This window comes from Planococcus citri, chromosome 3 (assembly GCF_950023065.1).
Source record: "Planococcus citri chromosome 3, ihPlaCitr1.1, whole genome shotgun sequence".
Taxonomy (NCBI): domain Eukaryota; kingdom Metazoa; phylum Arthropoda; class Insecta; order Hemiptera; family Pseudococcidae; genus Planococcus; species Planococcus citri.
In genome coordinates, this window is record NC_088679.1 from 46,504,414 (window position 1) to 46,519,338 (window position 14,925).

Genomic DNA, 14,925 nt, shown 5'->3' on the forward strand with positions numbered 1-14,925 from the left:
TGTAAGTAGGATGAAAATGAAATCAAATTAACTTGAATTTATCATCTTTTTGATCAATTTTATCAAATTTTGATTTATTTTTTATGAAAATTCCCTCTTGTCTGGTTCAAAAATTTTCAGACAGTTTGGGATAGGTAAGTAGTTCCATTGCAAGTATACGTAATTTTTTCCTTTCATAATAGTTCACTGGCCGATTTCAAGGTCTGCTGCGAACACATTTACAGTTGAAAAGCGTTCACAAATTCATCAAAAAAATTTGGACTGGGTTCGTGAGACTAAACTTTATTCGTAAAATTATTCTACATAATTCATTAATATTTGCAACATTGTTACAGTAGGTACTAGCTACCTATATTCGTACTAAAGCATGCAAAAAATATAACTTAAATTTTAAAAAACGATATTTTCAATCTGTGAATATTAACCTTACATGATGATGAATAGGAAATGGATATTGATAATATGGTCTATTACTATTGATGGGGTATAATTGAGTCAGACCTTGTAGCTGATGAAAATTGTACAAACTTTGAGACCCATATGGTGCATTTATAAAATCAGGAAGAGGTTTAATCAACTGGTTCAGCTCATAATAATTGTTGTAACTTTGATGTGTAGGATAAAAATATGGAACGTGGGAAAAAAATTCGTTTGGTGGTAATTCGTGCAAAAGAGTCATCTGCTGCTCAACGGATTCGATAGGACTGCAAGGTTGATGGGAAATATGGATTTGTGTATTCGACGCTGGTGGTGTTATGGTTGCATCGTCGTGAACTGAAGGCTGATTTATGTTTGGCGACTCAATCGGATGTTTATCATCGGTAATGGGTGATTCTTGCTTATGCTCATTTGAATGATGTGTGAAATCTTCTGTCGCATTCATTGCGGGTGAGTTTTCACTTATATGATTTGATGCAGCTTGATTCGTTTCAATTTTGTTTTCAAAATCTTCGACAAGTTCGAGTATTTTTGCAGGATCCATCGATTCAATTGGGACGGTCGTTGTTTGTTGAAATGCATTGTTTGGGCTTAAGGTAGTGGAAATTTCAACTGGGTGAGGACTTGATTCAGTTTTATCCTGATTGTTTTCATTATTTATGATTTTTTCGTTAAGTGCTGTTTGAGTTTCAATTTCATGTTCGACTTTCACGTCCGAAATGCTTGTCGAAGGGGTTATTTTTTCATCTACTTCATTATTCGATGGTTGTATGGTAGTAGTTGAACTATTGTCTTTTGACAACGGTTCCTTCGCATCGTGATCAAAATCTATTTTTTTTGAGTCAAGTGTACTTGTTGTTGCTGATATTTCATGATTTGGTTCATTATTAAGAGATTCAGAATTCGTGATCGGAATATTTTCAACATTTAATGGGATTTCATTTTTAATCATGTCGTCCTTGGAATCATGATCAAGTGATGTGCTCGTCGTAGAAGTGGGTGTGATATTTTCATCGCCCATAGTAATCTTGTATTTTTCAGGATTTTCTGAATTTGATACGCTCTCGTCCTTCATCATTATTTCATTATCAACAATTGATTGTCGATCGATTAATTTATCCTCGAGAAAATTTGAAAACGATTTGGTAGCTTCTAGATCATTATGATCGTTTCTTTTGAATCTTTCTGGGAGTCGTTGGGGTATGTGTATGAATTCTGAAGGATCTCTCCTCTCATCACCCATGAATCCTTGATCTTCAGAAAATAATGTTTCATCTTTCCTCTCGTCAACTCTGAATGCTTCATTTTGAGAAAAAGGCACTTCTTGAAGACGCTGAACTGGTTTCATGAATGGGTCTTCTTTTTCCATAACCATTAGCATTGGCTCTCTCGGGGATTCTCTTTCAACGATCATAGTTCCTTCATTTTCATTTAAATGTGTCATCAGAGGATATTTTGGTGGTTGCTCGAAGGATTTTTCATTTTCAATAATTATTGGCTGTGGCATCGGTTGTTCGTTTTCCATTAACTGCATCATTTTTGGACGCTCGTCTTCAATTATTACAGGTCTAGCTAGCTTCTCCACGAGTACAGGAGTCATACGAACTGGCTCATTTTCAATGATCTCGGGCATAATTTGTGGTCGTTCTCTTTCTTCAACTAAAACTAACGGATTTGGACTTTCAGCCATTATCGTTGACATTGGTAAGTCTTTTTTTCCCATCATTGGCTCTTCATTCCTCGTTGATTCTGGTACAATTTGCATATTACTTTCTATACGTTCTGGTATCAAGTTGATTTGATCTTTTTCGACTAAAACTGGTACCATTTCAATGTGTCCTTCTCTCAAAACACCATCTTTTGGAAAAGTCACTGGTCTGCCGTTTGTAGGCCAGAATGGTCCATAATTGGGGCCTTGCGGAATGGGCCTTGAGGGTGGATAGGGTCTCGGTGGTCGTGGTTGTTCTGGAGGTGCGAAGACTTCCACATCGTCTGGTGGTGGTCGTGGCCGGGGTGGTCTAACAAAAGGTCTGTCTCCATTACCGAAATGATTAGTGTTGATGGTTGGTGTGTCGTCTGGGAAATCGAAAGCGAACTGATTGGCATATGGGACTACTTCCGGAATTCCTTGATGATTCGCATATTCTGAACCTACGACTGGTATTAATTCGGGAATTTCATTTAAAAATTTTGGTGAAGGTTCAACCAGATTAAAATTATCTTGACGATCGTCAATCGGATAACTGAGACAAATCTGAAAAAAAAAGAAAAAATTTTAAAGATAGACCTATGGTATGTTGGGTTGCATAGAAATTAAACTAGCAATAAAAACTTATCATATTTAGGCTATAGAATTCACTTTTGAAAGTTTTTCAAATAGGTAGGTACTTCGAATTATTTTTTTCGACGAATTATTAAGATACGAAGTTCAATAATTTTTTTTCAACTCTTTAAAAGTATTAATTGTTTGAAAATTGAATTTTAAAGAAAATAATTATCATTGTACATATTTTGATAAGGTACTGCTTCATTTGAAAAGTTTATTTTTAAATTGTATTTTTATTTTAATAAAAATTGTATAGCTACTTACAGGTAGATAAGTAGGAGTATATACTCGTATTCTTTTAAAATACCAACATTATTAAAATTTTAATTTTTTTCCTTTATGTGCAGTCCTGCTTTAATAAACATTTGAATTTTTTCATTTTTTGCCTTTGTTTACTTGTTTGTTCTCAAAATGAAAATTGATACTTTTTCTGAAATCGTAGGTAAATTTTTCCAAAACGTGTCAGTTTTCTTCTATTACTAGCACTTGTTGAAACTCACGATTTCAAGAATTCGTAACTATTATTTTTTAGCAAATGAAAAAAAATGATCCAATTAATGCTGAAACCAATTTCAACAATTTTTCACAACTGCCCCAGTTCAATAATTCGTCATATTCTGTCCAAGTACCATCTTTTTATGTGTCACAGCCCAGCTTCCCCTTCCCAAGTCTACCTACTCAAAAACCATCCAATCAATTTTAAATTTGTAGATCATTATTATCATTATTTTGTTTTCCGAAAAATGTGTGAATAAATTATTATAAATGTAAAAAAAAGTGCATCATTTTACTATTTCACTTTAACACAAATTCAACTGTTCTGTTTTTCATAATTTCGAAAAACTTTCGCACTTTCTATTATCTATTGTTAGTCTAGATAGCTTTGGTTAAGTTTTAAAAAACGAAAAAAATAATAATGGAAACTCACCTGAAGGCAATTCAAAATAAATATAATTGATTTTATACCCATTTTGTAACGAATTAATCACGGAACATTTAATAATAGTTGATACCTAGCAAGTAGATAGGTATCTGAGTATTTACCTCGAAAGATGGTTAATTTATGTATAATGACAACTGACCAAATGTGAATTAACTCTATCAACGATGTTTATTATAATTCTGAAATTATCACATTTTTGGATTTGTTTTGAAAAACAATGCGATGAAAATATTGTTTGTATTAAGTGCGTGTTTTTCTTGTCGTTGAATTGGTAAATATTTTAAATTTAATTTCCCTGATTATTCAACTCTTCATTTCATACCTACTTGATACAATTTACCTAATTCAAACGTCAACTCACGACTTTCACTTTGTTTATGCCTAAGTAAAATAAACAAAGACAAAAATTTATGAAATCTGCAAATAAATATTTATTAACACGTTTAAAGAAAAATTACCTATACTAATTAGTCACGAAATTTAAAATTGATAACGTAAATGATGAGGTGTTCTCAAATACGTAGGGTAGTAAGGATGCCACGGTTGATGGTACGCATTTTTATTCTTCTTTATATCTTGTGGATGATAGTAGTAATCGTATGGTAGGGTTGATTGGTAAGTATGTTGAAAGTTTGGTGGGCGAGTGAGTCTTACGAAGCGATTTCGTCTGGAGTATGGAGTAGTCAAGGGCTTTTGATGATGTTGCTTGTATTCCAAAGTTTGTAATTCTCTAAGCATCTGTTGTAGCTGAGATATTTGGGCTTCCAATTGTTGCACGGAGATCGGACGAGTTTGACGGGCCTTATGAGAATTTGGAAGGCTAATTAAACCTTTAACCTGCAAAAAAAAAAAAAAAAAAAGTAAAATTAGGCTATCGTAATACAAAAATTGAACTTCATCTACAAGTAGGTAAGTAGTGAATCCGTGAAAAGAATACATACCATGGTTGCAAATATTATACACGACAAGATCATTAAACCGAAACTTTTCATTTTGTTTCGAACTAAATTAGCGCAGTTTCTAATTGTACGAAAACTGACTCGATGTATAATGAAAAAATTATCCAGAAGAGTTGAAAACTATAATGATTACATTGTTGGAAGCTGTCTGTTTTATACTATAAAATTATCACATTTTGAAAATATTTCAACCTGGCGTAGATATCTACATTGATAATCATTTCTCGATTATAAACAACGATTCAATCAGCTATTTTTGATATGACATGTAAGCCAATCATTAATCTCGAATTTAGGAGGTGGCGAGGAATAATCAATTTTATGCTGTCATTTTTCGAGCGAACGAACTAAATATTAGCAGAGGTTAAAAACCATTTTGCCATTGCCCGTGTTGAAAAATAAATATAGACTGTCTTGTTGTTTATATACGAATTTTATTTTTTCACATCGTATTGGCAACAAATTAAATAAATTTCATTTCTTTATCGCTTACGCCAAGAAAATTTCACGTTGGCGCTTTTTTCTTTTATTTACCTATACCCACCAGTTGAAAAGTTATAAACCAAATATTATAACTTGAGTTTACTCTTAGTCGAAAACAAATACTGATTTAGGTCAAGTTGTTTAATTTCAAGAACGTAGGTACCTATAGCTCAAGTTTTTCCAATGACGTATCAAGAAATAATTCGTCAAAAATAACCGCGTTTCGATGTGTGTTTAAAGTAACCATTGCGGGACGTTTGTTTTTTTAGCCGCTGCACTCGCTCGATAAAATAATTAAATTAAACGAGTCAAAAGTGAAAGTGAAAAATTGCCAGAGGATGGAAGGAAAATCTTCGTTTTGAATGGGCGATTTTCTCACCGTGTGAGAGAAGTTGCATATCTGCACCTTTTGTGAAAAATGTTTCTCGTCATGCTCGTATTCTACATTCTTTTAAACGTATAATCCAGATACGTACCTATGAACAAATATTATAAGAATTTAGTTTGAAAAAATGAGGGTCCAACAGTAGAAATGAAAAATTGAATGAATTTAAAGCGGAAGGTGCTTGATCGGATACTAAATGAAAGTGGACTGCTTTATGGAATTCTGACCCTCTGAACGCGATTAATTTGTCCCAAAGCTAGCAACAATCGAAAAATTTAGCAGTTTAGCTGTTCTTTAGCTCATCAAAAAAGATGATTTTGTTTGGAGTTCAAAATGATTAAAATTTAGGTGTTCCTCAGTTCCTGAATTTGATTTGAGTGTAATCAACCAAATACTACAATTCATTTTTAACCAGCATTTTTTATCTTTCAGGCTAGGGTTCCAACTTTTTACGAGACTTTTTCAATCCAAAATTTAAATGCATTATGGTAGTTTGATTGCCATTTTCAGTGATTCTCATACCCACAGGTGATTTTACATATTTTTGCATAAGTACTCAATTTTGTTTTAGTGCAAGTACTTTATTAATCAGATTTCATTATTATTTTCATCATTTTTTGTTTTTTGTTATTAGGTAGATATTTAAGACTTATATAAAAAAGTTCTCTTAAATTTTGCAATGTTTCATCAACGTTAACTGATTTTTAAATGTTTTTATCATATTTAAACAAATTTTCTGGGATATTTAGCTAAATTAAACCATTTTTTTCGTTGGCAAATTCAAGTGATTTGATTTTAATGTTTTTATGTTATTTTTCAAGTTTTTTTCAAAGCAAAGCACTCCTCATATTTTTCGTAAATTTTGGTCAATTTTGCAATGTGTTCTTTTTATTGTCAGGAGAGAAAAGGGATTCAGCCTCTGAAAAAATATAAGTACACTTTTTCTCACTCAGAACGTCCATCGCGGCGGGTTACTTTTGTCTTTTAGCACTTAATTTGCGAGTACTTTTTCCATACAGTTCCTCTCGTAGTCACTGCTCAATTGTAAATTCATTTATGAGTCGATTTTTATTGGAGAAATCATTAAATTTTGGAATTATTTTCTAATTTTGAAGCCAATTTCTGGACAAATTTCCAACTTTTAGTCATTTTTTTTTACAATTTTTGAAGTTCTCAAATAGCCCAAGAGCTATACCTACTGTGATTGGCCCGAAACAACTGAAAGCTGGGGATGGTCTCAAAAGTTAGTATACATACCCCTATTTTGAAAACACTCGGTCTGCCGGTCCGCAGCTGCTGCTTTAAAGCTCAGTGAAAGCTCGAAAGTTCAAAATTTTTCTGAACTTTCAGCTGAGAAAACTGATGGCTGAAATTGGTGTCTAACACTAAGTATTTTTCGCACTGAATCCGAATATATAAGTCTGCCAACCCTTAAGTGCCGCCAAATAAGCCCCGCCAGACTTGGTCAAAGGGGGAGCAAATTTTGCAAATTTCATGTTTTTGGGCTAAATTCTCATAAAAAGCATTAAAATCGGGTTAAAAATTATTTTCAAGCAGTTTAACGGAATGCTCTATGGCTAAGATGATTTTTAAAATATACATTATACATATATGTTTTTTGGGCGGTATAGAATTCAATTATGGAGATATTTTTCACATTGGAGGACAATACGGTCAAAAAAACATACATTTTGATACATCACAAGGTCATATTTGCTGAATTTATGGATACTCCCCTCACGCCCCATCCCCCAAAAAATGAAAATTTTGAAAAAATTTGGTGCCTAAAAATCACCTTAGCCATACAGCATTCCGTTAAACTACTTGAAAATGCGCCACATTTTTTCTTGAATTTTTGTTTCTTCATCCTTGATTTAATAATGGTGGGTTTGAATCGATTTTTTGGCGATTGTACATAGATGATCTTTCAATTTTGAATAGTAATGATTAAGCTTAGCATATTTTTGAGTGACTACGCCGATCTCCATTTTGAATAACATTAGACTATTTTTGGCTATAGCTTTGGTTTGTCGACTGATCGATTTCCAGGTATTTCCAGGCAGGTCTAATATGAACGAATTTTCAGTGAATATGTATGACTTGTATATGACTGAGAGAAAGCTGAGATCAATTGATTCAATTCCATCGTAACTTGAAGGTTTTTCCCAATTTGAATCGATTTTCAGTTTTCATACAGTAATAGCAACGTTGTGATTTCTCCGAAATTTACCTATATGTACTTACTTTTGCAATGTTCAAGGTAGGTACCCTACTCAATCATTTCTCAAATCATTCCGGTGCAAAATTACCAAATAAACGCAAAGAAATTTCTCAAATCATAGTAAATTTATTCGAAAAATCATTTAAAGAATGCACGATTACAATATTTCAAAAATTCAACATCCGCATGGAGTTGGAATGGGAACAGGGCATGGTTGGGGTAAGGGAACTACAAAGTGTGGTGGACGTACAATCGGCTTAGGTAAACATGGTGGCTTATTGTTCGGTGGCAACAAGGCTAAAATGATATTCGGAATGGTAACAGATTGTCTCGGAGGTACTGGTACTCTGACTGGCAATGGTTGAGGAACCGGTAAGAATGAAATTGGTGGAGTCGGTGCAATAATCGGACCTCTTCCAAATCCTTCGCCAAATCCTCCGCCATATCCGCCACAGAACCTTTCACCAAAACCACCGAAACCACCGCCATAACCACCACATCCATAATCGATTTCTCCGCAGCCTCCTCCAAATACAGGTTTCGCTTGAGCAACAAGAATTCCCTGGTGGACAGAATTGTAATGTAATTTAATACCTAGGTAATAAGTGTATCGAGTTGGTAATCTAATTTGAGCTGGAAAATGGAAATTATTTTAAAAAGTGTTGTCGACTGAATGTATCCACTCGTAAGAAGGTAATGCAACAACACCCTTGAAAACAAAGGCTTATCAAATTCAAAACGTAAAATCTACGCTATGCTTTTTATTATGACGCTATTTGAATACAAAGCAAATATTATGTGGCTTTTTCATACTAAACAAAAACTTTGTAAGAAGTTTACCTGTAATGAAACTACCGTCAACAATATCCAACACGCGTTCAACGAAGCCATTATTTTTTCTTTTTCTTTTTTAGAATTACTCTATAAAGAATAAACACTGTTGTTACAATGGTTGAAAACTGAATATACCAACTGTTCATTCGCGGGGCTTTTTATATGCTGAAAATATCACCGGGTATCAAATTTGTGACGTACTTTTGTATTTTTTTAAAATGGTGATAGGTACCTTTAATAATCACTGTAATATTGTCTGTTTGAAAAGTGTGATGAATCTCCTGTTGGCACGTGGTAATATCAACATTTTCCTCTTAATCAAAGTAGGTATAATTATTGGCACGTATTTTATTGTGTTTCAAGATGATGCGAATGCATCGTATGTAAGCTTATAAGTTGGGAGCCCACCTATCATTCAAGATTAGATACTAGAATGGAAACTGTGAGTTGATTTCGTTTAGTTTGCTGATGTAAGAGGAATGTTGCTTAATTGCCTAGACGCTACGACGTCTTTAGTTAGGTAGGTACATACTTGCAATTGACAGATTTCTGATAACTAAAATCAAAAATGTAATGTAACGATTTTAAGTAGGTATGCAGCCATGCTACGCACCTTAAAGTTATAACCTGTTGAAATTTACACCAAGTTTTTGTCGTACATACTTGTAATTATTTAACAAAACTCTAACGCACTGATGCGTTAGAAAAGATGATTTTCGATTTATTAAGATTTCAATAATTTTATTCAAAAATAGCACTAGGCAACTTTTTTCGACTTTTTTTTTGTGTTTGGGTTGAAAATGGGCTTAATTGATGGTTTAGACCCTAAAACAAAAAACAGAATGAGTCTTTTAAATTTATAGTTGTTTTTGTGGTCAGAAGAGACTGTCAAAGTTGCGAAAATGTCCGCTTTTGCCTTATTTCAAGAGTTTGTAGCGACATCCGTATTGTTTTGCGAAGAAACCAAGATCATTTTCGGATTCTCCGCACTTTTTCAAGTAAACTACATTTCCCAATTTTTTATTTTCGAAGTTTCAAGCGCATAAGACTAATTTTTCTAAATACGAAAAATTCAATTTGAACTCCGAGTGAACACAGTTCCGCGCCACGATTACGTGGTGGAGTAACGCCAACGTCGCGCGCTCCGAGTTTTAAAATATTTATACAAATAAAAATCTTCCGTATGCGCTTGAAACTTCAAAAATCAAAAATCCAGGAAAGTAGTCAACTTAAAAAAGTGGATAGAATCCGAAAATGACCTTGGTTTTTTTCGCAAAACAATACTGATGTTACTGGGTAGTTCTACCAATTTTACACTTTTTGTGTCCGTGTAAAATTTCACTTACAGTATGCACATGAAAAGTAATGGTGAATGGTTTTGTCAATAAAAGTTGTCACCATCTAACATTTCCACGCACTACAATGAATTCAACCCCCTCCCACTGGGCCACAGACCCCCTTATATGATCAAAAGTTCCATCGTCATGGCTGTCTCACATCTCGTTTTTAAATAGTTACATAGCTGGTTAGCAAAGAGTGGTGATGTTCTGCAATTTTGACATTCGTTTTTTTATTCCTGAAAACTACACGCAAATTACAGTATGAACACAATTCACTTCAGTGACACCTATATGCTGTGGAGTGACCTCAAACCTATGTCTTCGAGTTTTTGTTCCCTCGGCGTGGTTAATTTTCAGTGCATTCCCAACGGCTCACTATTTACAAATTTTGGTGTTTGAAAATGGAAAAACTGTTTAGGCAGTTCACCAAATCTTGTCCACTGATAAAATACTGAATCCGAACACCGCTATGCAGTATGTAAACGTGATTCCATGAAAATATGGTTATTTATCTTTTGCCGCTTCTTTCGTCATGGTTTCTCAGCTCTGCCATACACAAACAGAGAAAAACTGAGAAATGTTGAAAAATTATTATGTGGTGAGTACTGATACTACTTACACTAAAAAATACGAATTTAAACAATTTTACATTTATATTATCCCTACTTAATGAAGTTTTATCCACCGTCATGGGGAATGACGTTTTTTCCTTCGTCATGGAATTTATACTTTTTTGACCAAGCCGGAAAAATTTTCACCTAGAAATCCTTAAAATTGATGGTATATTCTCAATTTAAAAATTATTTGAATTACTGAAACACTTTTCTTAATTTTGTAGGTGATCAGTTCGCTCAAAAAAGACCAGTTTTGATTCGAAATTTGCAGAAAAGTCGCACATTTTCAAATGACTCCCCCCTCCCCTGAGAGATATGAATTGGGCACAACACTATCAATGAAGTCTCGAGTGTATATGAAGAGTGATATTCCAAAACTCGCTTTGTCCATTTTCACAACTTTTCAGGAAAGAGGAAAAACAGTTTCCCTTTAAACGGGTAAATTGGCTTTTTAGGCGAGTTTAGCACTTTATTTGGGTGGATTTATGATGTAGGAGTGTAGGTATACACTTCATCCACTAAATACTGCTGAAAAAAATTTCAATAAAAATGGACAAAGCGCGTTTTGGAACATTATTTTTTTAAAATTTTTTAGTGAATTGGGAATTTAGGTGAGTTTAACACCTCATTTTGGTAGGTTGATGATGTAGGAATGTGAGTTAATACTTCATCTACCAGGTACTGCTGAAAACCCAACTTTGATAAAAATGGACAAAGCGAGTTTTGGAATATCACTCTTCATATATTAACCATTCCAACCAAAAAAAAATTCTCAAAACAATTTTTTTTTGGCGAGGAAACATACTGCAAAATTGTGTAAAATTGATAGAACTACCCTACTACAAACTCTTGAAGTAGGGCAAAAACCGCCATTCTTGCAACTTCGATCATATCTCCCGACTACAAAAACAACTCAAATTGAAAAACCCCACTCTGTTTTTTATTTTAGGGTCAAAAGTATCGATTAAGCCCATTTTCAACCCGAACAAAAATTTGCCGTTGCCTAATGTAATTCATTAGACGCGAAGAACAGATTTTTGAGAGGTCTCACCCCCTTCCCTGCCCGCCTTGGGCAATGCTTTGCACGCAAGGGTGGAGATCTTTAATGTACAATTACTTAGAACACTATTCTCTACATTGATAAAAATCATCACTGTAAGGTTTTTTTTGGGGATGATGAACGCCAAAAATTTGTATAAAATAGTTGGACCACCTTCGTTGAGAGGGTACCTAATTACCTACACAAAAATTGTAGTTTATTCAACTAGCGAGTAAAAGTGATTTTCGACGAATTTTGAGGTTTATTGCCCGAGCTAAGCGAGGGAATTAATTCAAAATCGTCGAAAATCACTCTTACTCCCTGGTTGAATATTTTTCGTTATGAGGGAGAAAAACGCCAGTATTTACTTCCACAGAAATCAGAAGCGGGAGCAAAAGTAGCACTTTGTCTCCCTAATTAACGAAAACGTCACTTTTAAAATGATTTCTCATGTTATGAAAATAATTTATCTACTTAATCTAGGGAAAATTTTTGAGGAATTTCCAATCGATATGTTAATTTATAGAGCAGTTGTTTTTGTGGAATTCACCCTCACTCTATGGAAAATTTCATCTTTTTATTTTACGTCTGCCTTTGAATGCGGAAAAAAGGTAGCAGAAAGACTTAAATAGGTATAGTTAAGTAGTTAAATTGTATACTTACCTATGGAAAAATTTATACTCTGAAATATTTTTCCTTATGCGTGGAACTACCCTTAGATCTTTGGAATATAAATGAAATGAGCAGGGCATGGGCATAGACCGCTGGTACGTGATTTTCATGAACTTGCTTACGTTCTACTTCAAGGTTGTTTTTTTTTTAATTTTGAAACTTGGAATTTTTTCAGATGTAGAAATTCTAACCGAAAAATCTTAAGCATTGACAAAGCTTTTTTGATGAGGTTATTTCATAATCCATAAGTTAATTCAGCCCGAATTTATGCACCAGCTGAAAAAAATCCTAAATGCATTGAAAAATTTATTTTTTTTCTTACATGTTTTCCACTCGAGTATCTACTTACCACCGACGACGTATCTTGAAAAAAAATTTCCAATAAATAAGCAAAGATCAACTCAAAAATTTCTTTAATTTAATTTTGGTTTGAAATGAATTTAAAATGTAGGCTTTCAAGGTAAGTAAAAAAAAAAAAGGCGCAGGTGCCATCTCTGTCACAATTTTTACTAAATTATTCTGTAATTATCAAAGTTTTTCAAATGATGTAGGCCTACTTTGCTTTTATAAAGAACTGTAGCGTTTTAAAATTTTCGCAATTGGTGTAACTTTTGTAAATAAATTCCCATTAGGTGTGTTTTTAATGGCTTAATGTTTAAAAAAAATTTAATTCTTACGAAATATTTACCGCAACTTTATTTTCACTGCTAGCTGTTATTTCTTGTTAATGAAAAAGATTTTTCCACTGTTGTCTCTGAATGGTATTTTCCATCACTTCATTTCATTTCATAATAAATTTAAAAATTTTCGAACGACGTCGTGACTTGTTTGTTTTCAAATTTTCTGTATCAAAAGTTCATGTAGGTATTTGTTCTGTTTTTTCCCCGAATTTTTCAATACATATCTTTAGACTCGTGACAATAATGTATACTTCGACGAATTATTTGGATGATACATATTTAGCAGTTACTCTTCGCATCCACATAACATTACATTTTATAATTTTCTGGTAGATAGGTATAATCTTTTCTCTATTAGGCTGGCTTATATGCTTTCATTGTGTGGGATGATTATGTTTGAATCAATTTAACCAAAATTCTTCGATTTTTTAAAATTTTTGTTGCAAATTATTCAGCTTTCATTGAGCATTTACGAATTCAAGTACAACCAATGCAGACCCTTTTTATATGTACCTACCTATGTAAAATCTCATAAGCCGAATACATTTTATAGGTAGGTATAAGTAAGTAGCCACTTTATTATAGTTATGTACTTTGCGTAATTCATTTTTTATAAAATCGGTGAAAATGAATGATCAAACTGTACTTTTGTATTAAGGCTCCAACTTGAACCTTTTACCATAAAATCATATTAAAAACACCAAGTATTCATTTCGAATAGAATTTATTTATATGTAATACAGAGTGCACAACACGTTCAAAACTTACAAACACCCACATCCCTCGAATCTTCCAAGCCCTCTTCCAAATCCTGAACCTTCGCAGCCTTCGAAGCCTCTGAAGCCTTCGAAGCCTCCGAAGCCTCCGAAACCTCCGAAACCTCCGAAGCCACCCAATGGTAATTGCGGAGTTGGCAAAATTACAGGTGGCGGACGGATCACTGGTCTGTGTACGATTGGCTTATTATTATTTGGTGGTAATAGAGCCACAATAATATTTGGAATGGTGACTGATTGGCATCGCTCTCTTACGGGCACTCGAACCGGTACAGGTTGAGGGATTGGTACAACTGCGGGAGCAGGGCCACAGTCGTAATTGAAGCGAGATTCGTAGCAAGGATCACAGTCTCCGGGCCAAATTGGGCTTCCATTCGCGCTGTTGATTAAAATCTAGAAAAGAGAAAACCGTATTGGGAACATTTTTCTTCTAAATAGTGTGAGAATGAAAAAAAGAATACTTACTTGCAACAAAATACCGAAAATGAAATAATTAAGTTTCACAGTCGACATGGCGGATGGTTGGTTTGTTTGTTAAACAAATTCGAGCGAAATAAAACAAAGTAGTTTTGAATTGAATGAAGGCTGCGAGAATTATGATTTCTGTTGGGTTTATGTTAGAATTTATATAGTGAGAAAAGAATTTCTGCCATTGATAATTAAATAGGGGTGATGCTGTATCACGAGGCGTTCCAAGATTGTACCTATTTTTCTCAAGTCATTATCTTTAGCAACGCGTTCCTAAAATTGATCTTGGGTGTATTTATCATTAAAGAATTTCACGATATCTACCTTGATTTCAAAAATATGTGAACTGGGAAATATCTACCTACAGATATTCTGATTATTGCGAATGAAATTTTGCCAATTTCGTACATGAATCAAATTCGTTAGAATTAAGTAGGCAACGCGATTTAATTTCATTACCTATTCAATGTCAAAACACGAAATAATCCAAAAATTTTAACCTATCTTTTGTCAACGAAAAAATAAAACGTTTTGTATCAACTTTAAACATATTCAATGTCCCTCACTGAAGTATGTACCTGCCTATATGTACAACATAGTAGGTACCTCAATCGTGTCATTTAGGTAGTTGATCAAGCTCATGAGAAATATTTAATCAGAACACCTCCTCACTTACGATGTGTAATTAAATAAAAATCATTCGCTGGTACGGCATTGTTCTCCGTCAAGAACAGGTAAGCTTACCTC

The 14,925-nt window shown here is 33.7% G+C and overlaps 3 protein-coding genes across 3 annotated transcripts; all 3 read right to left on the reverse strand.

The window, feature by feature from the left end:
* Positions 1-266: 266 nt before the first annotated feature.
* LOC135839992 (uncharacterized) lies at positions 267-3,853 on the reverse strand. Its single transcript, XM_065356298.1, has 2 exons — positions 3,693-3,853; positions 267-2,692 (listed from the first exon to the last, which is right to left on the reverse strand). Exons 1-2 carry the CDS (start codon positions 3,732-3,734, stop codon positions 407-409), a joined length of 2,328 nt encoding a protein of 775 aa, XP_065212370.1. The 5' UTR covers positions 3,735-3,853; the 3' UTR covers positions 267-406.
* Positions 3,854-7,861: 4,008 nt separating this feature from the next.
* LOC135841102 (cuticle protein 79-like) lies at positions 7,862-8,754 on the reverse strand. The gene is made up of 2 exons (XM_065357905.1): positions 8,596-8,754; positions 7,862-8,317 (listed from the first exon to the last, which is right to left on the reverse strand). The coding sequence occupies exons 1-2, from the start codon at positions 8,644-8,646 to the stop codon at positions 7,931-7,933; spliced, it is 438 nt and encodes a 145-aa protein (XP_065213977.1). The 5' UTR covers positions 8,647-8,754; the 3' UTR covers positions 7,862-7,930.
* Positions 8,755-13,641: 4,887 nt separating this feature from the next.
* LOC135841254 (claw keratin-like) lies at positions 13,642-14,334 on the reverse strand. Its single transcript, XM_065358125.1, has 2 exons — positions 14,176-14,334; positions 13,642-14,103 (listed from the first exon to the last, which is right to left on the reverse strand). The coding sequence occupies exons 1-2, from the start codon at positions 14,221-14,223 to the stop codon at positions 13,699-13,701; spliced, it is 453 nt and encodes a 150-aa protein (XP_065214197.1). The 5' UTR covers positions 14,224-14,334; the 3' UTR covers positions 13,642-13,698.
* Between the last annotated feature and the right edge of the window lie 591 nt (positions 14,335-14,925).

Coding starts and splice junctions, on each gene's coding strand:
- LOC135839992 (XM_065356298.1), bottom strand. CDS start 3,734: ATGGGTATAAAATCAATTATATTTATTTTGAATTGCCTTCAG. Junction 2,693..3,692: donor TTATTTTGAATTGCCTTCAG/GTGAGTTTCCAT, acceptor TTTTTTTTTCAG/ATTTGTCTCAGTTATCCGAT.
- LOC135841102 (XM_065357905.1), bottom strand. CDS start 8,646: ATGGCTTCGTTGAACGCGTGTTGGATATTGTTGACGGTAGTTTCATTA. Junction 8,318..8,595: donor TGACGGTAGTTTCATTACAG/GTAAACTTCTTA, acceptor TCTGTCCACCAG/GGAATTCTTGTTGCTCAAGC.
- LOC135841254 (XM_065358125.1), bottom strand. CDS start 14,223: ATGTCGACTGTGAAACTTAATTATTTCATTTTCGGTATTTTGTTGCAA. Junction 14,104..14,175: donor TTTTCGGTATTTTGTTGCAA/GTAAGTATTCTT, acceptor TCTCTTTTCTAG/ATTTTAATCAACAGCGCGAA.